Below are 24118 nucleotides of genomic sequence, written 5' to 3'. Positions count from 1 at the left end.
TGTTCTCCCTGGTCCAGACGCACAACGACGATTATACAGCCGACCCTGACAACCTGCTGGTGACTGAGGAACCAGACGTAACGAGCACCAACGCAGGCTCCAAGGGAGGAGAGGCTGCGGTGTCCCAGGACGATGCGCAGTCTGTGGACACTTACTTCCAGAGGCAGCTGGGCTCGTTGCTGCAGCCAGGGGTCAACAAGTTCTCCCTGCGCATGTTTGGGAGTCATAAAGGAGTAGCTGATGAGCAAGCCAGGGTCAAATCGGTCGGAGTATGGATTATCCACCCCTACAGTGACTTCAGGTAACACAGAAAATAGGACTATTTCCAACGTTGCATATAGTCTTTCTCGTGTTAATGGAACATGCTTGCATGTTTATTTATTAACACACACACACACACACACGCACACACACACACACACACACACACACACACACACACAAATTGCTGAGTCAGTAACACGTCCTAGTCAACACCATGACCCCCTCCATCCCACTAGATTAATGATCTTTCCGTTACCCCCCTTGAAAGCATGCAATTTCTCACTCAGCTGAGTTATTTTTAAGGACAGGCCGCTATAGCAGCTGGTGTCATGGTCTGTAGAACATGATAAGGAGATGAAGGGATTTGATGAGTGATACAGTATATAGAGCGAGATCATCTGGATTAACACAACCCTTGCAGTCTGTCTGTCATGTCTATCTGTTAATAGATTTAAATACTGATTTTATTTTTATAAAGCATCCATCAAATGACAACGTTTGAAACTAACCAGAATGCATTATTTCTACTTTGCTTCACATTTGGAGGATTTGCTCAGGTTTTGGACCGACAGAGAACTGTGTCTTCGCAGTGGACACAGTGGAATAGTGGACAATCTGTTGGCTCAGCCTCCAATAATTGCTGCCATCAAAATTAAACATTTTTTAAACATCGGGGAGGGCTATGGCAGACAGAGGGATAAGCCGCGCAGAGGGATTATTGCCCATAACAATCCCCATAATTCCAATCTTGCTTTATTATGTCATAAATACAGAGACAGATGAGGATGGGATTAATGTAGATCAGACTTCCTTCAACCTTATGTTGTAACTTTCCTTTAAAGTGGATGAGTGAAAGAACGGCACGTTGGTCTCTCCCCCACCCTCATATAGTGTGATATAGAGCCATAGCGTTTGGAGTTGTTTCCGCATCCGTGGCAACACGAGTAGAACAATGAGGAGCCAGGTTAACAGCAATGTAAACTCACTGGATATGGGGCGCTGAAGCCTGAAGGAACAGATATGTTAAAGAAAAATAGGGAGATAATCTTTTGTTTCCTGCAACCACGCACTGATTGGCCAAAGAAAAGGCTTGTCTTCTTACAGGGCTCAAATGGCACTTACTGAAGGTCGCAGGTAATTAAAAGAAAAGCTGGTTCATATTCTCCACCGAGAGAGAGAGAGAGAGAGAGAGAGCGAGAGAGAGAGAGAGAGAGAGAGAGAGAGAGCACACAAGTGATTGACACTCAACTGGAAAGCCTTACACCTAAGGAAACCCTAACCTGATGCCCACCCAGACACTGGAGACCCTGAGGACAATGCAGCTTGTGTGACACGGGACAAAAAGTGATGAAGGCAGCGGAGAACGGGAGGCCAGCGGGCCTGATGCAGCAGACGGAGCGCCAGGGGCCAGATATTTCCAGTGATACGGAAGCACTCCTCTCAGCATTTGATTGCTCAACTGCTTGGCTGTATACAGAGCAAGAAGTTGCACATTTCATTTATCCTCAGCGACACGGTACCTCCAATGACAGGGAGGGTTTTTTAGAACGCAGGTCGCTCCAAAATGCCTCACTGACCGTGCAACAAAAAGGAGCTCCCCCTGCTGCCGTAGAAAGGGTGTAGAAATACATTTGATTAAAGGTCTTGAGGGAGTTCTCATTTTTTACCCTAGCTGCCTGGGCAATAAATCCAGGTGTGAGTAGTCTACCCTGTAAGTGCCAGCGCCATGCCCTTCCCAAAACATGGCACTGCTGTGCTTTAAAGGTGAAAGTAAAATCATGATGTATGACTTGATGCAAAACATTTCCAATGCAGTTGAAAAACGTGTAACCATCTCACGGCCTTACCTCCTCTACCTCCATGCATAGGTTTTATTGGGACATAGTTATGCTCCTTTTGATGATGAGCAATCTGGTGATACTGCCGTGGGGCATCACCTTCTTCGAGGACCAGAACACCACACCCTGGATCACCTTTAACGTTATTTCCGACACTCTTTTCCTGATGGACCTGGTGTTCAACTTCCGCACGGGCATCCTGGGAGAGGACTGCCACACTGTCCTGGATCCCAAGGAGATCAGGGCGCAGTATCTGCGCTCCTGGTTCCTGGTGGACTTTATCTCCTCCATCCCTGTCGACTACATCTTCCTCATCGTGGACCTGGAATCCCGGCTGGAGTCTTCGGACGTGTACCGCACGGCTCGCGCCCTCCGCATCGTGCGCTTCACCAAGATCCTCAGTCTGCTGCGTCTTCTCCGTCTCTCTCGCCTCATCCGATACATCCATCAGTGGGAGGAGGTAAAATAATGAGGATGAGGAGGCACTTGACTCTTATCCCAAATGAATGACAAAGTAAAAAGTGGTGATGATCTGATGTTGTGTTGTTATGTATCCTGCATGCTAAAGATAGAGCCAGGGTGTGTGTGTGTGTGTATACATATATATATATATATATATTTAAATTTATATATATATTTATTTATACTGGGATCAGAGGTAAATGGAGTATATATACGTATATACTGTATATACAGTATATGTGTGTGTATGAGTGAGTGTGTCGGTATGTGTGTGTGTGTGTGTGTGTGCGTGCGTGTGCACAGCTGACTTGTACCACAGTTACCTCTCATCCCGGGAGATAATCCAATCCAGCTAAAGCTCCTGATTAGTAAACAATATTATTTCAGGTATGATGGGAAAAAATACTTTCCAGTATCATGCACATACTTCATCGTTCATTGTGCGTGTGTCTCTGACAGATCTTCCACATGACCTATGACCTGGCCAGTGCCGTGGTGCGTATCGTCAACCTGATCGGCATGATGCTGCTGCTGTGCCACTGGGACGGCTGCATGACCTTCATGGTGCCCATGTTGCAGGACTTCCCTCCGGACTGCTGGGTGTCCAAGAACAACATGGCAGTAAGCGCACTCTTTGCACTTAAATAATACAAAATTAAATAGATAAATACAATTAATATAAATAAATATAAATTTAATTCATTTTAATTACATTTTAAGAGGAACCGGTTCAGCATTCACATCATCACAAAAGAAAGTCAAGTTATTGTTAAAAAAAAAAAGTATAGTTCATGGAAAATGTATCTATACCATCTATCCTCTAGTTTGTGATTAGGTTTGTTACACCACATATTTGTCATCTCTTCTTAAGTTCATTTTTATTGTTTATCTTTGTTATTTTTTGGTAATTTTGGTTCATCATTTAGTTTATTGAATATTGTTCCATCCTTTGAGCAATATTATATATTGCCATTTTGTTAAAATATTTTCATTCTAATGCTGTTGTTATTGCCCGTATGGATGTGAGTTGCGATCTATCTATCTATCATCCATCCATCCATCCCCCTATATTCCATGTCATATCTTATACTGTATAAATGTCTTTATTGATATAAACCCAAACCTTGTTGTCTTTGTTGTCTTCTGTGCTTGTTCGTCAGAACGCCACGTGGCACATCCAGTACTCCTACTCGCTGTTCATGGCCATGAGCCACATGCTGTGCATCGGCTACGGTGCCCACCCACCGGAGGGCATGAGCGACGTGTGGCTCACCATCATGAGCATGATTGTCGGAGCCACGTGCTACGCAATGTTCCTGGGCCACGCCACCAACCTGGTCCAGTCCCTGGACGCGTCCCGCCGCCAGTACCAAGAAAAGGTATCCGTTTTGGAACATGGGCCTCACTTCTACTAGGGAGCACAGTGCTACTCCGTATTATCTCTGTTGCCTGTGTCACGCTGAATACGAGATATGACAAGAACAAACTGGAAGTATTCATTCCTATGGCAGACAGGCAGATGGCGTCAAGTTTCAGTCCAACATTATGACCGGAATTTAGGTATCAAGTTTTTTATTGGAATTCGGCTTAAAACTAAATAAATCTCATATATAAAATAATGACGTTGTTAGCCTTAATTATTATTAACATTAGATGTCGCCATATTAACTATCTGTCACAACATATTTTGCGAAGTGAAACCAAGACGTAGTTCATCCGACAGCTACAAAGGGGACGATCCGACTGTCGGATACAATTACGGATTTGTTGTGAGGTAAGCATGTGGATAGATTGGTACACGTTATTTTTTATATCATATTTCATTTTCTATCTCCATCTTCTTTGTGGATAAATAAAGTTTTATCTTATTTTATCTCATGTTTTGATTGGGAAATGTTCTCAATATTCTTGTTAATGTTCCATGAACAGACAGGGCGTCTCAAATGTGTAACAATGTAATCCAGTGTGAGCGCCACGTGCACGTTTGTAAAACCCAAATTTTCATCCATTTCTTTGTGCAAACCGAAGCCAAATGCCCAGAAATCTATAAGTACGTAATAAATATAACATGGACTGTAATCGGCTTTGTCCTCTGTCCTTCTCTTGACCCTTTTTTGGGGCTTTTCACAAGATAAAGCAGGACGGATGTACAAATTGCATCACCTTTGTTTGGGATCACTGTTCACTAATGGCCATTACAAATGAAGTCCGTAATCCACTGAAAAACAAAAAGGGTTATTCTGAAACCGAGTGGACGGAGTGCACAATATTTCTGCTCATGAATAATTATCATTAAAACAAATATGTGGTACTGAACGTGACTCAACCTGACATCTGACATAACCCACAGCTGATTCTAGGTGGGATTTAAATACATATTTCTATTGTGAAGTGACCTGACCCTGCGTCTTTGGGTTTGATGTGCTTTCAGTACAAGCAGGTGGAGCAGTACATGTCCTTTCATAAACTGCCGGCGGACGTGCGGCAGAGAATTCACGATTACTACGAACATCGATTCCAAGGCAAAATGTTTGACGAGGACAGCATCCTAGGAGAGCTCAGTGATCCACTCAAAGAGGTGTGTCTATTGATCTGCTTATTAAGGATGGAATTAGCTCCTGTGTTGCAAGATCCAAATTGCGATCATCATCAAATTCATCGGTTCCAGACAGAATAGCAGCTCCTAAGCTGCAATAAGCACAGTTCTACATGTTTTGGATGTTTTTAGTTGTTAACAGAACAATGGTGTAGTGCCATAGGAGTATTTAATTGTAAAAAAGTTTGATGTGGCAGAAAAACGGTTGGAAACACTGTTCTATTGCGCACACACGTACACATCTCTAACATGTGACACCAACAGACAGATTCATCCATACAATCTATACAATCCTGACCGTGTTATTGCATGCTGGTTTAGCATGTTAATCCATTTCATTGGCCCATTTTGCTGTTCATTTCTGCCACCAGGAAATCGTCAGCTTTAACTGTCGTGGTCTGGTGGCCAATATGCCACTGTTCGCCAACACCGACCCTCACTTTGTGACAGTGATCTTGACCAAGCTGCAGTTTGAAGTCTTCCAGCCGGGAGATTTGATCATACGAGAGGGAACGCTTGGTCGCAAAATGTATTTTATCCAGCACGGCTGTGTGACCGTGCTTCCACGTGGAGGAAAGGACGTGAAGCTCAGTGATGGAGCCTATTTTGGGGGTAAGCAAAGTCATCCCAACTCCATGATTTGTTGATCCATGATCCACGATTCCGTGTTTTCCTCTCTTTTACAAGAGAGCTGACCAAGAAAGCCGCAATTAGACAATGTCACTGAACACATATGGAGGTACTTAGTTTTGTGTCTTTATTATGCAATCAAACAGAATAGGTTTGAGAGCCGAACTTTCCACACTGCAATCAAAAAATAGATTTAAGAGCAAAACTATCGACACTGCAATTAAAATAATGTTTTATTGCAAGTAAAATAAATTTGTGATTAAAATGATGAATGCGAATCAAAAAGTTTTGTTTGCGAATCCGAAAGTTTTGCTTGCAAATCTAAAATGTTGTTTGTGAATCCAAAACTTTTGTTTCTGAATCTAAAACTTTTGTTTGCGAATCCAAATTTTTGTTTGCGAATCCAAAACTTTTGTTTGCGAATCCAAAACTTTTGTTTGCAAATCCAAAACATTTGTTTGTGAATCCAAAACTTTTATTTTCGAATTCAAAACTTTTGTTTGCAAATCCAAAACTTTTGTTTGCGAATCCAAAAGCTTTCTGTTGAGCTGAACCTTGTGGGCGGGACCTATGCTGAAATATGTAAGACACGTCTCTATTGGCCACTCTCGATCAGAGTGAAAGCTCGTCAACATCCAGTTTTGAACTGCATGGAGAAGACAGTGGGAGCGGAGGAAAACACAAACTCAATGCGCAGGTATCTTTACACATAACCTCCGTCTTGGTAATAGCAAGAATGTTATGCGACTGATTTTAATCAATTTGTAATATAAACATTGTTCTAAAAATCATACAGATCCTTCCCTGGATATTTAAAACAATGGAAAAAGTCAAAAGTCACCCTGTCAGAAGGCACAGACCAGCATATGTTGTGAAGAAGTGGACGCCACTTGATAAACTGACACAACCCCATCCATTGCATTCTGGGAGCTGGCTGATTGAAGCCAAGTGTGGGGAAAACTTTGAAGGTGATTATCTCAGAATCACCGTTTGCCACACCGTTGTCATTAACAAATCATAGGTTTAAAATATTTGCTTGATTTGCACAAGTGACACCTTGTTTTGAAGCTCTGATTTCTCTCTTCCAAATGATGAGGTGGGTCACATATCTGGCGAGCTGGAGCTCAGGCACACAGGGCTTGGAAAGAGGATGTTGTCCAATTGCATCTGACATAACGCCTGCAAAGGTGGGATGTATGATGAACTTAAGCACACATATTTTGTTCCCAAAGTGTATCAAGAGTATTGGTTGTGTGGCAATAGAGCTATACTAAATGCAAGCTGTTTAATTTTTTCTTTCCTTTTTTATCAGTTATCCAGTTTACTAAGGACAACATATCTGAAGATGAATGATCTTCAAGACAGATGGCTTCTTTTCAAAGTAGCAGGTGCACTTTAAGTCATCACTAATGACATTTCCCAATAGCAAGTTATTCATCCAATAGAGGAAAACATAAATACACTATTGTTTAGGGTTATGCACCATTTTAATTGCTGTGTTACTTGCTTTTAAAGGCGGAAATGGATGGAGGAAAACGTCTGCAATTGCATTGGAGGCAGAGGGATACACTGGTTCGGTCATCAAAAGGAAAACAGATGCTATATATAGTGCCCCACCAAGATGAGCTAGATTTAACACCACTACCAGCAGATGCGCAGGAATTTGCTCTTATGCCAAAAGCAACATGCAAACAATGTAAGACAGTGATGCCATTGGAGATGTTGCAGATTGCATTTAGCAGACGCTTTTATCCAAAGCGACTTACAATTATTCAAACACCGACGGACGCAGCCATCAGGAGCAATTAGGGGTTAAGTGTCTTGCTCAAGGACACTACAGCATGCTAGCAGGAGCAGCAACATTTAGATTACTAGAAGACCAGCTCTACCTCCTGAGCTACCATCCCCACTTGGGATGGTATGGATGACCAATGGATGCATCCACCTTGTACCTTGACACACCACGGTCCATTGAGCAGCATTGCTTTTTTTTTTTATGTGTGTGCTGTCAGTATGCTGTGCATACAACAAAGAGTATTTGTATGCCATTGCATCTAGGACAGAGATAGTCTGCAAGTGGAGTTCAAGTTCTCAACCTGCAATGCAACTCTTTATTAATTCTTAAATCATCAAGAACTGCTGCAATAACTCTGTCCCGTGGATGACCTATAGGATGACAAGAGCACAGTTTTTAGTTATAGAGAACAACCACTAATCCCCATCTTTGGAGAACTATTTATCATGTTTGTGTCTATAAACAACTGATCACTACTCTAACAGGGGGAGAATTACCATAGGTGAGACACATTGGACGACAACATGTATTGAAAAACAATTAATTAGGTCCAGGAAAACTGGAATTACAACTGGTCATGTGGCCCCTTCCTGTCATAGTAATGGCAGTAAATGAGGGAGGAAAGGAGAGGAACGCAACCAGGAGGGTGCTGGGGTGCACTCGAAGCAGGTGTGGTGGTGTGTGCGTGTGTGTATGTGATGGGACCGCCTGTATGTGTGTGTGTGTGCATGTGTGTAAGTTGTCCACCGGTGAGTGTACATGACTTATCCCAATTGGTTCTGGTGTATAAGGTCGATATTATGTCATGGCGCCTCCAAGCAGCAGAAAGGGCCCCAAAGCCTCCCACGAGCTCCGCAGCCACGTAGAAAGCAGCCTGCCCTGTGGCCACAGAAGACCCCTGGGTCCCCAGAGGCCGGAGGGCTGTGAAGCAACTCCCACGCCCGGCCCCAAGGAGCATAACTAAGTCCAATGGAGCACGAGGAGACCCCGCACCCCAGGGGCGCACACATACAACCCACCCCCAAATGCAGGCACAAAACGCAGCCGCAGGCACAGAAGCCTAGCTGCGGGCTCCAGGCACGGACCGCAGGCCCGGATCCAGGCCCCACGCCGACAGACTGATACCCTGCCCAAACCGCCTGCCCCGCAGGTGAGCCGGCGGGACCCCCATGCCCACCAGAGCAGCATTGCTTTAAGCAGGTACAGCAGCCGAGGATGGCATGCAGGGCAACAGCCAAAAGTTGATACATATCAAGTTGTCAGTCACTTACACTTACAGTTGTTACACTTACATTTTGTGTAAGAAGAATGTAAATGAGTTAGGACTTAATGAGAACTCACAATGCCTTTATTGTCATTGCATGTGGGACATACAACGAAATTACGGTGTCTCTTCATTCAAAAAAACTACAAACATTCACATGCTTTTACACTTCCTCCCGCACTGCCCAAAACCCACCCATAGATTCACATTTACATTAATGTACACTCTCTCCCACCCTTCCTCCCCATAACCCGCACTATGCACCCACAGACACACCCACACACACACCCACAATATAAAAAGACAAGTATAAATATAAAGTGGGTTATGGCAGATTAAAAAAGTGCCTATGGCATTCCGTCTATAGTGACACTGATATTTTATGATGTCACAGGGGGGGTTGGCAGAGGGAGTCAGAGTTCAGTGCAACGATTGCTGTTGGAAAAAAACTTCCTCAATCTGGCAGTACATGTCTTTAGTGACCTATACCGTTTTCCTGAGGGCAGCAGAGTGAACAAGTGGTGACAAGGGTGTATAATATCTTTCACAATGTTACAGGTCCTGCTGCAGCATCTGGACTGGTAAATGTCCTCCAGAGGGGGCAGGGGGAGACCAATGACACCCTGGGCTGTTTTTATCACCCTCTGGAGAGCTGCTCTGTCAGCTGCCGAACAGTTCCCAAACCAAACAGTTACGCAGTAAGTCAGTATGCTTTCTACCGAAAAGCGGTAGAAAGACTCCAGCAATTTTGCAGACAGATGGGCCTTCCTCAGTGTTCTGAGGAAGTGTTCTGAGGAAGTAAAGTCTCTGTTGAGCCTTTTTTTACAACTGCAGCAGAGTTCACAGTCCATTTAAGGTCCTCACTAATGATGCTAAAAACTAGGCACCCTCTCCACCTCCTCTCCCCCTATTTCCAATGGCCTGAGCTCCACTCTATGTCGCTTGAAATCAGTGATGATTTCCTTTTATTAATTTTATTAATGTTCAGAGAGAGGTTTTTGTTGGCACACCTTTCAGACAGTCTGTGCACCTCATCTCTATAGGCAACCTCGTTCCCATTTGAGATGAGCCCACACCACGGCTGAGTGTACGGGGCATAGAGGGGCGGACTGAGCACACAACCCTGCCATACTCCTGTGCGGGTCAGGGTCGTCGAGGTGTAGGGTCCAAGTCTCACCGTCTGTGGGCGTTCACTGAGAAAGTCAAGTATCCACTGACGCAGTTGACTGCTGAGGCCCACGTCCAGCATTTTTGTGACCAGCTTGCCGGATGTGATGGTATTAAAAGCTGAGGTTTAACCAACAAAAGCATTCTGACATATGACCTCTAGGTGATATCATATCATATCCTCTAGGCGTTGTAGTGCAGCATGGAGGACAGTGTTTATGGCATCCTCTGTAGATCTATTGGCCATATATGCATACTGGTGTGGGTCGAGTGAGGGGGGGAGGGACGATTTAAGGTGACCTAGGACCAGTCTTTCAAAGCACTTGGAGACTACAGATGTAAGAGCAATGGGACTGTAGTCATTGAGGGAGATGATGTTTGTCTGCTTGGGCACCGGGATGATGGTAGTGGTTTTCAGGCAGGCTGGCACAGTGGTGTGTGCTAGGGAAAGGTTAAAAATGTCTGTAAATACCCCAGCGAGCTGGTGAGCACAGTCCCGGAGCACCCTGCCTGGGATCTCATCCGGGCCAGCGGCCTTACTAGCATTAACAGTTCTCAGGGCCCGCTGTACCTCCTCCAACTGGAGGATAAGTGGGTGGTCAGCAGGGTCCAGTTAGAGAGAGGTTCTTTCATCCGGACCGCTCTCAAATTGGACAAAAAAGTGGTTGAGCGCCTCTGCCAGCGATGTACAGTATTAGCAGCTGTCAGTGGGTCCCCGCTGCCCCTGAAGTTTGTTAAGTGCTGTATTCCCTGCCACATGCGTGCTGTATCCCTGGAGGTGAAATGGTCCTTAATTTTCTCCTTGAAGGATATTTTGGCTGAACTAATGTCCCGCTTAAGGTTGTGCCTGGCAGCGCTGTACAGTTCTTTGTTGTCAGATTTGTGGGCCAAGTCCCGCTCCTTCAGAAGACGCTGAACCTCCTTAGTCATCCATGGTTTCTGTTCGGAAAGACATGGATGCGCTTGTTGATGGTGACACACTCATCTGATGTAAAAGAGTCCTGCTGCAGTATACTCTTCTAGTTCCTGGTCATAAAATAAGACTCCAGTCAGTGCTCTGAAGGCAGTCCTGCAGTTGTAAAGTTGCACCCTCTGGCCAAGTTTTAATAATTCTGGTAGTGGGTCTCTGCTTTCTGCTGATCGGGATGTTCAAGTTCAAGAGATTATTTGTCACATACGTACACATACGGTCGTACATATATGCAGTGAAATGTCATGACACCCGGCGATTACGCACAAGCTCTATAAGCTCGAAAAATACTCAAATGTGCGTAGGCTGGAATTAACAACAATGACTGGTGGTCTGACTGTCTAAGGGGGGGGGGGGGGGGGGGGGAAGGAATGTTAGAATAGACAGTCTAGTATGTTCTCCCCATGAGTTGGGCATTTAACATGTTGCACAAAACTTGGAAGTACTTTCTTTAAATTGGCATGATTTAAGTCACCAGCCACGATAAAAACCCCAAAAGGATGTGAGGTCTGTTGCTTGCTGATAGCATTTAGCAAGTAGCCCAGTTCTAAGTTAGGTTTAGCCTCCGGAGCTAAGTACACAGCTGTAGTAAAAACCACAGAAAACTCTTGGAAGATGGTAGGGTCTGCATTTAACTACCATCATTCTCGGTCTGGTGAGCAATGTCTCTCAGTAACAGTAGCATCCGTAGTCCAGTGATTGTTCGTAAAAACAACCATGCCTTCCCCATATTGTTTACCTTAGGCCTCGGTTCTGTCACTGCGGTGAGTAGCCCGGCCCGCTAGCTCAATAGCAGCGTCAGGAGTTCCAGGATGAAGCCAAGTCTCACTGATTATCAGAACACAACTTTCCTGGATGGCTGATTGTGATGATAAACAGAGTCTTAGGTCATCCATCTTGTTGTTAAGAGACTTAAGAGACAACAAGAAGGATGAACTAAGAGAAGGGAGTGGGCGGGGAAACCCAACCAACGCTCCTCCTTACAACTCGTAATGTCAACTTCCACACTACACGTTTAACAATTCTGTACTAATTTTCCATCTGCCAGCATCTAGTTTCCATGTGCCTGCATCTAGGCATGTGAGGTCCAGTGTCCAATCTACACAAGAACATTACCAGTGTAAGACGTAGTGTAGTGTGTCAACTTGCCTAATGTGTCTTTGTTTATAGGGTTGCTCAACTCAATTTCAAGATGGCTCTAAGTCTTTATTATGATTGATGGATTTTAAAATAAACATAAAATTACATTTATCTCACAGGTCAGATGAGAGGTAATAGACAATACTCTAGAACTGTATGTTTAAAGGACAAGTATAAATGTTTACATCATCAGGATTTAGATGTATATTTAATATATTTAACACAGACAATTAATTCTATTATATAATTATAGAACCCAGAATGGCGATTGTGGCGCCGCCCCTTGCGGCCGCCTGCGCGAGCACCGTGTGTGCACATTAGAGTATTTTTTGAGCTTATAGAGCTTGTGGGTAATCACCGGGAGCATGACATTTCACTGCATATATGTACGACCATATGTGTATGTATGTGACAAATAATCTCTTGAACTTGAGCCATTTAGCACATGCTTTTGTCCAAAGCAATTAGACGCAAACATCAGGAGTTATTAGGGGTTAAGTATCTTGCCTAAGGGCACTTTAGCACACTAGCAGGAGGACCCGGGGATCGAACCGGCAACCTTTGGATTGCTCCGGCATGCTTTGCGGATTGCAAGACCTACCAACCAATCTGGCCGTGTACCATTTCATTCATTTGTTAAACTGCAGTACATTGTGTAGTTCATTTCAATAATTTGGAACTTTCAGTGAGGAAGATGTTCTTCATTGGGTAACCCCTTGAGAGTGTGGTGGAAATTGTAGCCACTGAGATAGTTGTGTGGGGGTGAGATAGTTCAGGTTAAACAAAGAATACAATTGTCACTTACTCTATTGTTTATTGAGGGGGCCATTATCTGAGGAGATTTTCCAGGGAATCCCCCACCTGGGAATGATCTCCGTAATCGGTGCTTTAGCTACTGCTGCGGCATCGGCCTTGGCCATCGGGAATACTTCCATCCATTTTGAAAATACGTCAATCACTACTAGGCAATGTTGTCTACCTCGGCATGGGTTGAGGGTGAGGAAATCCATCATCAGGTGGTCGAACGGTGCATCCGGGACCAGTGTCGTGGACGTCACCGTTGGTTGGGTACGACTAATATTATTAATGATACAAATGAAACATTTTTTACAAAACTTTGTAGAGTAATTTGTGAATCCCCCTACCATTATATCCTAATGCTTCTGTATTTCACTCACCATTCCCCCTTTTGACAGATGGTCCTTCCCAAGTGTCAAGTTCGCATAATAAGCGTATAAACATTTTGAGAGGAAGGCCTTACCATTTTGCCCCTCCCATATCCCATTTACCAGCGGCGCTCTTGTTTCCCTGCGTTCTGTGGGAATTCTTTGAGGTTTTCCCACAATGTTTCTACTGCTGGTGCCTGCAGTGTGTGTGGTTGCTTTTTCTGTGCGGCATGTTTTGCTGCTTTGTCGGCCCGGTCAGTCCCTTGGGCAATTGGATCAGTCCTGGTGTGCGCCGGGCATGACCTTGACCTGTTCTTTGTTTAGTATTCAGTTACGGTCTGATTTCAAAAAGCCCCTTAACTTCCACAGGGCACCGAAGTCGTGAACGACCCGGTAAGCATATTGGCCGTCGATGTAGACAGTAAGAAAATGTCCTGCCGCCGTGGTGCAGGCTAATTTCAGGGCATACAGTTCTGCCTGGCAGAGAAGTGAGGTCGGAGTTGGTTTGACTCTACCAGGCCATAATCATGGACTATTCCTTAGCCTACTTCCCTGTGTCTGGGTTTCGGGAGGCTGAGCCATCCACATACCAGATATGATCGCTGTTGGGGAGGGGTGTTTCTAGAAACTCTGGCCGGGGCGTTGTCTGTTCTGATATCACCGCTGCACAGTCATGTGGTTCCCTGTCCCCTCCGTAGACAGGAGGGTTACTGGATTTAACACAGTACATCGTTCAAGGGTGATATGAGGAAGTGAAAGTATGTAAGAATAGTGGAGCTGTCTGGCCGGATGCAGATAGGCTGTTTTTGGCTGCATGTGGAACTAATCGCCGCCAAGACTAGCGGATGCTGTGACCGCTGCTGCTGCAGTGGCAACAGAGCGCATACAGATAGGCAGAGCTTTTGCTACAGCATCCATTAGTTGAGAGTAATAAGCCATTGGCCTTAATTTATTTCCATGAAGTTGCATAAGGACCGCTGACATAAACCCCCCCCTTCTCATCCACTGTCATCGTGTACGGTTGGTCTAGGTTTGGTAAACCCAATTTCGGCGTCTTGCTGAGGGACTTTTTCATGTCCTCAAATGCCCCGTCTGTGTTGTCAGTCAATTTTACTTTGTCCTGGCCTCTCAGGTCATGACGGTGGGCCATATCCTCAACGGGCTGTGTCGGTCTTGCATAGTCAGTTATCCAGCTCCTGCAGTAGCCAGGTGCAGCCTAAGAATTACATTAGCTGTTTTTTTGTTCGAGGGTGAGGTACTTTTAGAATCACCTCCACTCTCTCTGGGCCTATTTCCTTCCCTTTTCCGAGAGGACGTGACCTAGATATGTCACTTCTGAACGGGCTATTTGTAGTTTTGATTTGCTTACTTTGTGGCCATTTTTGCAAGATATTTTAGCAATAATACTGTCCCTGCCTAGCAGGCTTGCTGGTTGGAGGAGCATATTAATAAACCATAGAAATATTGGATTAGGTTGCTGCCGTGTTCTTCTGCGGGCATGACCTCCATGATCTCCTCCCGGACATACTCTATGAGCATGTCGTAATAATTCTGTTGTAACTGACCTTGGCCCATCCATTTCTCAATCAATTTCTAAATTCACCACATGTACTCCTGCCCTGTTACATACAACCGAAATACCTAATGCACATATTCAGGCTCGACCGCACAGATTGATAGGGCAAACTGTATGAACCGTATGAACGAGTGTTTCACTCACCGGCCAGGGCGCTCTCCCTCCCCATCCTCCACGAGAATGGGGATGGTGAAAGGCTCCATCGTCTTGGTTCCGCCGTCCCTGATGGTACAAATAGTTTGTCCATTCAGTGCCAGGACGGCGTCAGTTCAGACAACCGTATGACAAAATGCCCTGCCCCGGAATCTACCAAAAACTTTCACTTTTGTTCCATTACCAAGAGTGTAATTACGGGCAGCTCGGTGGCTGCAGTTATCATTGGAAAAATACACACGAGGCATTATTTTTTCCATTTTCATTTTGTGAGGTCTGTGTGGTGCTGGTAGTATGGTTGGTGTATCTCTTCCTGGATGGTCCGCTGAGTGGTCGTGCCCGTCGCTCTGTCAATATTCGTCCTCACTGCTGTGCGCTCTGTCCCAGCATTTTTATCAACCATAATTTTTGCTGGACCCGTCCATTTTGGAGGGGTCCTTTAATTTAGACCCAGACTTTCCTATACTGTCCGTTTACCGTTTTAACAGTTACAGTGCTTCCCTGTATTGATTCTATTTGTCGTCTCGTGTCCCAGACACTGACCCTTTGATATCTAAATAATTACATTTAGGACCCTGACAGGGGGAAGTTTAACTTGTCCCCAGGACAATCGGTGTTAAACAACCTTTTAGCCTTCTCGTGTCCCAGACACCGAGACCATACGTCCCCGACGTATATTCAACTGTTGCAATCTCACCTTTACGTGCGTGGTTTGTTCATGGATCTCATGTCCTAGATGCTGTCCGATCGGCATGACTCAGGCGCCTGCTTCTCCTCCTGTTTCGATTACGTCACGGGCGAGTTTAGGCTTCCCTGGTGCCAGACTACGGCCGTATGGTTCAACCTGCAAAGGAGCTTGGGTCAGATATCTGGAGTTAGAGATCCTGCCGACAACGCCAAGAATTGTGTTGGAAATTCTAGCCACTAGTTGCGTGGGGTAAGATAGTTCAGATTAAACAGAGAATACACCAACTGTCACTTAGTCTAAGTTAATTGCATAGAAAATCAATCAGCGGGGGAGCACTCCACAACTCATCTCCCCTGAACTAGCTGGCTCGGGGGGTTTTTATAGCGTAGGTCACGAGGACCGTTACTGTGAGGGTGTCACAAAGCCAGTTGCTGAGGGTATAGTCACAAACATAGATCACAAAGGCAGTTGTAATTGTTTCAGCAGTTTCAACATGTTTCATCATCTCGGCTTCAATATTTTTCCATTACAATCAGCTCGTTCTCTGAAAGAGAGACAAGGTAAGACATTATATATTTTACTGTGTTAGAAACAAGCTTGATTTCCATTTTTTTTTATTTCAACAGGTCTCTTCTATGCCACTGAAATAACTAAATGAGAGCAGGTAAGCCCCAATATGTCATTGAATTTAAGCAGAGTAGTGATCAAACTACAAGTCACACCACTTGTTGGAAACGTGGATTGGTGTTGTGTTTGTTTATAAATTACTCATTTCACTTTATTTTTAAAATTGTGTGTTGACATTTAATTGTCATCCTTCTAAACACTTTAATTTAACCATACCATATTTTACCATTTTTTCCAAACTCCATCCATGAAGAATCCAAAAAAAGGTCTCTGCTTTGTCATTCCAAGCTGTGTCCAGGTAAAAGATTTGTAACCAAGTGGGATGCTTGTCTTTTACTTCCAAGATGAAATTGTGAACGAGGGATTGGAAAACACCCAACATTGCAAACCACGCTGATTTTATGTTAGATTTTTTCACAATTTAAATCTGAATTTTTGTTGTATTTTATCTATTTTTACAGATATCTATTTGTAGTTTCATTTTCTATGCTATTGTTATATTCATTCTATTATACGTTATTTAATTTTTTGATTTGTCCGGCATCTCAGAATTTCACTGCACGCTGTACTGTGTATGATTGTGTATGTAACAATAAACCTTGATTTGATTTGATTTGATTAGCCCCACACTCTCACTCCATTCAACCACAGATACAACATCCAATAGTGGAGGGACAAAAGTCTGCGAGAGATAAGCACTGACAACTTCAGACAACGGTTTAGACTGCTTAGACTGTCTACCACCACTCAGGAAGGTCAATATAAACTGCCCCAGCTTGAACAAACTGAAACTCCTGAGATCAAACAAAGTACAGGTATTTAAAGTCAATGGATTGCCTGTTGATAACAGAAGTAAGTTTATCCCTGGCTCTGCAGGAGCCACCATTGCCTGGGTTCCTGCAACAAGGTCAAACAAACTAAGAAGAAAAGCATGAAACAGAAAGCATGGAAGTAAGATAACAAAAAGCGATAGCGGTTTCACATACACATACAATTTTAAGCCTGCACTTCAGAATATAAAACTTGAATTGGCTGCAAGAAATTCCATCTATCATTTTTTAAATCATACTGTGTTTATATTAAGGTGCATAATATTGTTATGTGATCATACAGAGCATAAATGTTATTGATTAATTTATTTTGGTCATGCACAACCTGTACAGTTCTGCAGGACAATACTGGAGAACAAGTAATATTTTATCTGATTTTCCCACAATGATAATGCTATGACCAAATGTATACATGAATTTGAAGAGACGAGGCAATAGCCTACCTGGGCCTGTGATCTGAGACAAGACAAGAGAAAGTATTATTGAGTGGAAAAGGTCATAATACCTCAGGTTAGCTATGTCTTCAAGCCATTTCACCACCAGTAACATCAATAACACAACACATTCCCATACTCGTGTATTAATATCAGCACAAATAGTCCTATTAACTAGAAGCTACATGCACAACGTCACCCAGGCAAATAGGCAGCCTGGGAGCGTAACGTACCTACAACGAGCGCATGACTAGCTATTGAGCTAAGCTAGCAGCTACAGGCCGACGGAAATACTATTATTTTTTAACCCATTGCAGATCTCAGATACATCACAGATCGTTTAACACAAGCAATCTAGATACCTGCGCATTGACTCGTCTTCGCCATGGACTTCAAAACCCAGTGTTTCCAAGCTGTCGCTCCGATCGAGACTGACCAATAGAGACATGTCTTACATCTTTCAGTGTAGGTTCCACATTCGAGATTCAGCTCAACTGGAAGCAAATGTTTTAGATTTGCAAACAAAACTTTTTTGAATCGCAAACACAACTTTTGGATTCGCCAACAAAATTTGGGGATTTGTAAACAAATGTTTGGGATTTGCAAAATACAGTTTTTGATTTGCATGAATACATTTTACATACAACACTAATTTATGTTACTTGCAATGAAACGTTTTTTGATTGCAGTGTCAAGTTTTGCTCTCAAATCTATTCTGTTTGAATGCATAATATAGACACAACGGTAACTCCATAAATACACAGCATAAAAACGTGACACATAAAAGACGATACAATATAACACAAGATTTACAACTTGAACAAAGTGGAAATTTAGGAGGGAAAACATTAGCTATCTTCAGCTTCATGACACACCCAAACTTTAACCCACACGATAACACTTTACTAATTCCAGGTAACAGTGCAGTCAAGAAAGAGATAATACATGAAATGAGATAAGAAATAACACCTATCTAGGGACAGTGGATCAGGAGGAAGAGCAGGTCATCTAGTCATCTGAACACTGCCAGTTTGATCTCCTCCTGCAAGCATGCTGAAGTTACTCGTAAATCTACGGTAACTCGTAACATTATGCTGACTACTAACATGGTGGTTACTAGTAACACTATGGTAACTAGTAACACTGGTAACTAATAACAGTATGGTAACTAGTAACACTATAGTATCTAGTAACACTATGCTGACTAGAACACTATAGTATCTAGTAACACAAGGCTGACTAGTTACTTTGATGACTAGTAACACTATAATAACAAGTAACACTATATATCTAGTAACACTATGTAACTAGTAACACTATTTAACTAGTAACCTGGTGACTAGTAACACTATGTTACTAGTAACTCTATGCTGACTAGTAGCATAATGCTGAATAAGACCTCTGACACTATGCTAACTAGTAACACAATTTAACTAGTAACACTAGGTAACTACTAACATTACACTGACTAGTAACACTATGGTAAATAGTAACACTATGGTAACTAGTGACTAGTGAGTCGAATACTGTAGGTATCAGTTATTCTACAGCAAGCACAGTTACAGAATTGCAGCATTTCTAATAAAAGTGGCGTACAGTAGAAACAGTAATAAAAGTCCTTATAAATAAAAGTGTAAAACAGACTTGTGTGTAAAAATTTATGAAATTCTCTCCTTTAGTGCTACTCCCTTCTAACGGCATTTTTTACATCCCTGTTTATTCATTGACATGACTCTCCTCAGAGATCTGCCTGCTGACTCGTGGGCGGCGCACGGCGAGCGTCCGCTCCGACACATACTGCCGCCTCTACTCCCTGAGCGTGGACAGCTTCAACGAGGTCCTGGAGGAGCATCCGCTGATGAGACAGGCCTTCGAGAGCGTGGCCATCGACAGACTGGACCGCGTGGGACGCCGGCCCAGTCATGAGCCGCTCTTCAAATGATTCTGCCACGCCCTTATTCCTCAGACAAATGACATTCTAGTGGGGCATTGCTCAGCATCTGGGATGAAGGCCAGGTCCAGTGACAAGTCTCCATGTGCTTTTTACACACAGGGTGTGTTTTATATGCCTCCCACAGGTTTTAAAGATATTTTGGGCAATTGGTTTCCATATACACTGGGTGAAATACTGCTGTACACATAGCTCCAAAGGCATGTTAATGTTACAATTTTATGCACATTGAAGCCCCAATTTTAATAATTATCTTTAATGTTACTCACATTGGGATTTAGTTGAGTACCAATTTAAGCGAGCTTTGGAAAAAAGGCAGCTACTGTACATATAGGGAAGAATAAGGACATTCAATTTTAAGGCACATTAACCATTTGACACAAAATCCATTATTTATTTTATTATTTTAGTTAGCTGTAGAATTGTGATATAATAATAATAATAATAATAATAATAAAAATAATAATAATAATACATATAGCCGGTAGCATTGCCATGCCATTGTTCCGACAGCCCAATAGCCTGAAAGATGTCCTATTGGACATGGGCGACACCCTAACCTAATCCCTAACCCTAATCATCTCTCACATTAAACCTCAACTTAACCATCTCTAACCTTATACCTAATCTTAACCATCTGTAACCTTTTACCTAAACTTAACCATCTCCAACATTATACCTAAATTTAACCATTTCTAACTTGACTATTGGGGTTTTGGAACAATGGACCGTCCCCGCAGCAAGCAGCAATGAGCAGGTGTCGAGCCGAAAAGTTGGTCCAGGGAGCAAAACATGGAAATTGTGCTCATATTTGAGAATGGAAATGGAAAGAGAAATTTAAAAATGGTGGAAATGGTCAAGGCAGAAGTCAGTAAATTTGTCGAGGAAAGCTATTTGCCATGAGGAGCTTCATCATATGACACCACACACATGACTGTAGGTCACACTGCATGGGAGATTTGGCCAATTCAGTGTTGCACCATTCAGATTATGACTGTAGCGCCCCACTGTGGGCAGAAATGTAAAAAAATAATACTGGTTCATCTTGACCCCTTGGACTTTCCATCCACCAAATTCCATGAAGATTGGACAAATGTAACCCTACCTTTAGGGCCATCTTCTTTTGACAATTGACTTCATCTTTCTGTAGCCAATAGAACCTTCAGCGACAAGTGTCCTAAAGTTGGTTGCATTAAAATCGGACACATGGTTGAGGAGAGGGGAACATTTTCATGAATATTCTAGTATAGCGCTCCCTTTAGGCCAACCGGAAGCAACAAGTGGCAGTAGATTAATTGCTGAATACTAGACTGGGGAACCAAATTTTGTGAAAATTGGACCAAGTGTTTAGAGGATAAACCTACTTCCTGTTTATGCGGCAATGTAGTCAATATGTTTGCACCTCTGACGGCCACATTGGGAGGAATCTCAAAACTGGTTTGACAGTTTTTAAAAAAAGGGAGTGCAAGGAAAGGAAATGGCGGAAAATCTGATTAGGCAGAAGCCAATGGTGTCCGTGGCAACGTTGTAGACCACGAAGACACGCATCACATGACACCAAGTTTGTGACGGTGGGATGAGGGGGTGCAAGATATGGAAAGTCCAAATTTGACCTGTTGGCAGCGCTAGATGATTGGTCCGCAATTTCAGATTTCGACAATTGAGACCAATGTCTATGAATGTGGCAAATTGCGCAAAAACCGACTGGTGAGAACATGGAGATCGAGAAAAAGCAGCTGAATAATAATAATAAAACAGAATAACAATAGGGTATGTCCATCTTCAGTGCTTGATGCTCTAAATATGGAGCTTTAATATCAATGTTACACAATTTTACCAAAAATTCCTGCTGAACATAACCTGTGACCCCACCCCAGTGGCACTGTTTCTGTATTATTGGAACCCTAGCTGTTCTGTTTGTGTATTTTTGTGATCTGCCTCTCATAAAAATTGCAAAAAATAAATCCCAGTGTTGTTGGCCATGTGTTTTCTGATTTTCCCCATAAAAAAAAGACATGAAAATGGATGAAATGAGAAAATGCGTTCTTATCAGTGTGTTTAAGGGGTGGTGCTGCTGTTTTCATGCAGCTGGATGTGGGTCAGATGTTCTATGGACCAGAATGGAGCAACACACACACACACATACACACACACACACACACACACACACACACACACACACACACACACACACACACACACACACACACACACACACACACACACACACACACACACACACACGTCCTCCTCCCCCCATCCTCCTCTGACCTCAACCCTATTGAGAACCTTTGGAGCATCCTCAAGCAAAAGATCTATGAGGGTGGGAGGCAGTTTGCATCAAAACAGCAGCTCTGGGAGGCTATTCTGACATCCTGCAAAGAAATTCAAGCAGAAACTCTCCAAAAACTCACAAGTTCAATGGATGCAAGAATTGTGAAGGTGATCTCAAAGAAGGGGTCCTATGTTAACATGTAACTTGGCCTGTTAAGATGTTTTTGATTGAAATTGCTTTGTTTACATATACGCGGTGTATATGTAAACAAAGGTTAGAAGATCATTTGGGAAGTAATGAAGTGCAAGTTCTTCGCTGCTGCACAATAAATACAAATAATAAAATATTTTATTATTTGTACTCACTTATATTCAAAGTTGTAACTTCTTCCGACCTCTTGCATTGTGATGCACAGCTGTTTGCCACTGAAAATATTATTATTACATTTATCAGACGCTTTTATCCAAAGCGACTTACAATTGTTCAATCACCGACGGACGCAGCCATCAGGAGGAATTAGGGGTTAAGTGTCTTGCTCAAGGACACTACAGCATGCTAGCAGGAGGAGCCTGGGATCGAACCAGCGACCTTTAGATCACTAGACCACCAGCTCTACCGCCTGAGCTACCGTCCCCCATAAATGACATAAAGCATTAATCACAATGAGGTGTCCGTCACCAGGGCCTTCATTCTGAGCATCCTTGGCAAGCATGTCTAGAGCAGAACACACAACTGTGGATGGACAGAAAAAAAAGACCCACTTCTGCTCCAATCCAAAATATGGTAATGAATATGGCCCCTTCCTCCGCTTGCCATCAGCACTACTTCAACTACAGACATTTTCAGCAGATTAATGAAGAGCTTATTGCTTATTTCATGTGAAGCAAGGTTGCATTCCATGATGGCTTTTAGGTCTCCCAAAGACATCTCTCTAGTGACCCATGATCAAGACCTACACCAGCACCAAATGAGAGCCCAGGAATTGGTGAAGCTGCTACAACAGCAGGCAATGCTGGGTGGCCAAGTAAGAAGCCTCCTTCTTCTCAGGGCCGACCGCAGGGCCCTCTTCTCGCGTGAAAGTTCTCTCTCCATGGTCTCATGGAGTTTGTGGAAGTCGTGCAAATGCGGAAAAATTCACAATGGATATCAATTTAACATAACATCATGTTCTACACCATTCACACTATTAATTTGTAAGGACGCTGATAGTACAAGGTATGCCCTGTTGAAAAGTGAAACTACATAGCAAATATTCCAAATGTTTTTCACGGAAATTTCTCCCCCATAGGAAATTTTCATAAAATGCAAACCTTGAATGCAATTTTCTCTGATTGTCTGAAGAGTCGTTTCTGGGTTTAAGCCATTCCATCTCCTCTCCGCATCACGTAGGTTGTGGTCAATCTTAGTGCGGACAAAGTAGAAGTCCTTGCCCATTTTCTTGATCTCCTGAGCCAGTTTTGCATCATTTTCTCTGAATCGATCTGCTGAGATGATGATGTAAAAATCAAACTTTTCAAATCCAATGTGGCTTAGGTACTCATTGGCTGGAAAGCTGTTGATTCCAATGCCAGGGAGATCCCATAGGATAACATTTGTGTAATTTGGATGGGGTATTCTCTACTCTCAATGGTGGTTTCCATACAACCTGTAGGAGCAGCTCTCTCATCCTTGTGGTCAATGCCTCTGAAGGCATTAACAAAGGTCGATTTCCCAGAGCCTGCCTTCCCAGTGATGGCGATTTTCAGTGGCATTTTTTCCAGCTCTTCCAAAGGTTTTTGGATCATTGATGCTACACAGGGGGCATCATTGTTGCTTAGACTCTCTGCAACCTCTCCCATTGCATCAAAAATAATCTCTTGAACTTGAACTTGAACTTGAACTCATTATCCATTGGACTTTCCATAGGGATCCTTAAAATGAGAAAATATATGTTTTATTTAATTTCCAAGTTAAAAATTGGCTGGTATAATTTCATTGTAAATAATATGTTAATAATATAATAACTTAATATCTAACTTGTGCCATACTTCATGCATCTGGAGATATTAGTTGCCAATCTGAACATATTCTTTACTACAAAGGCATTAGACAATGGCACACTTGGCATGCAAGCAGCAGAATGAAAGCTTCCCTGTGGTCTTATGATAGGAGAGCTATTATTCGTTTTTCAGTTTGAAATATCCACTTAGGTAGACTGAAGTGTCCTAAAACTTTGCTTGGTTTTGACCAATACTATAAAACGAATTGTACAATATTGATGTAGCCCAAGTCCACTGCACAGTTTCTGTAGGG

General features: G+C 43.1%; 2 protein-coding genes across 2 annotated transcripts; one reads left to right on the top strand and one right to left on the bottom strand.

Moving 5' to 3' along the window:
* Positions 1–197: 197 nt before the first annotated feature.
* Positions 198–19542, top strand: hcn3 (hyperpolarization activated cyclic nucleotide-gated potassium channel 3; the record flags this gene model as incomplete). Its single annotated transcript, XM_079998114.1, has 7 exons — positions 198–301; positions 2133–2562; positions 3024–3185; positions 3725–3943; positions 4996–5142; positions 5532–5772; positions 19343–19542. Exons 1-7 carry the CDS (start codon positions 213–215, stop codon positions 19540–19542), a joined length of 1488 nt encoding a protein of 495 aa, XP_079854240.1. The 5' UTR covers positions 198–212.
* A 20-nt stretch (positions 19543–19562) lies between these two features.
* Positions 19563–23664, bottom strand: LOC307228447 (T-cell-specific guanine nucleotide triphosphate-binding protein 2-like; the record flags this gene model as incomplete). Its single annotated transcript, XM_079998101.1, is given in 3 exon segments — positions 19563–19639; positions 23137–23439; positions 23442–23664. Coding segments are annotated over 3 exon segments (603 nt in total).
* Between the last annotated feature and the right edge of the window lie 454 nt (positions 23665–24118).

Source organism: Zeus faber (assembly GCF_960531495.2).
Source record: "Zeus faber genome assembly, chromosome: 1".
Taxonomy (NCBI): Eukaryota; Metazoa; Chordata; class Actinopteri; order Zeiformes; family Zeidae; genus Zeus; species Zeus faber.
This window is presented reverse-complemented; position numbering and strand designations above follow the sequence as displayed.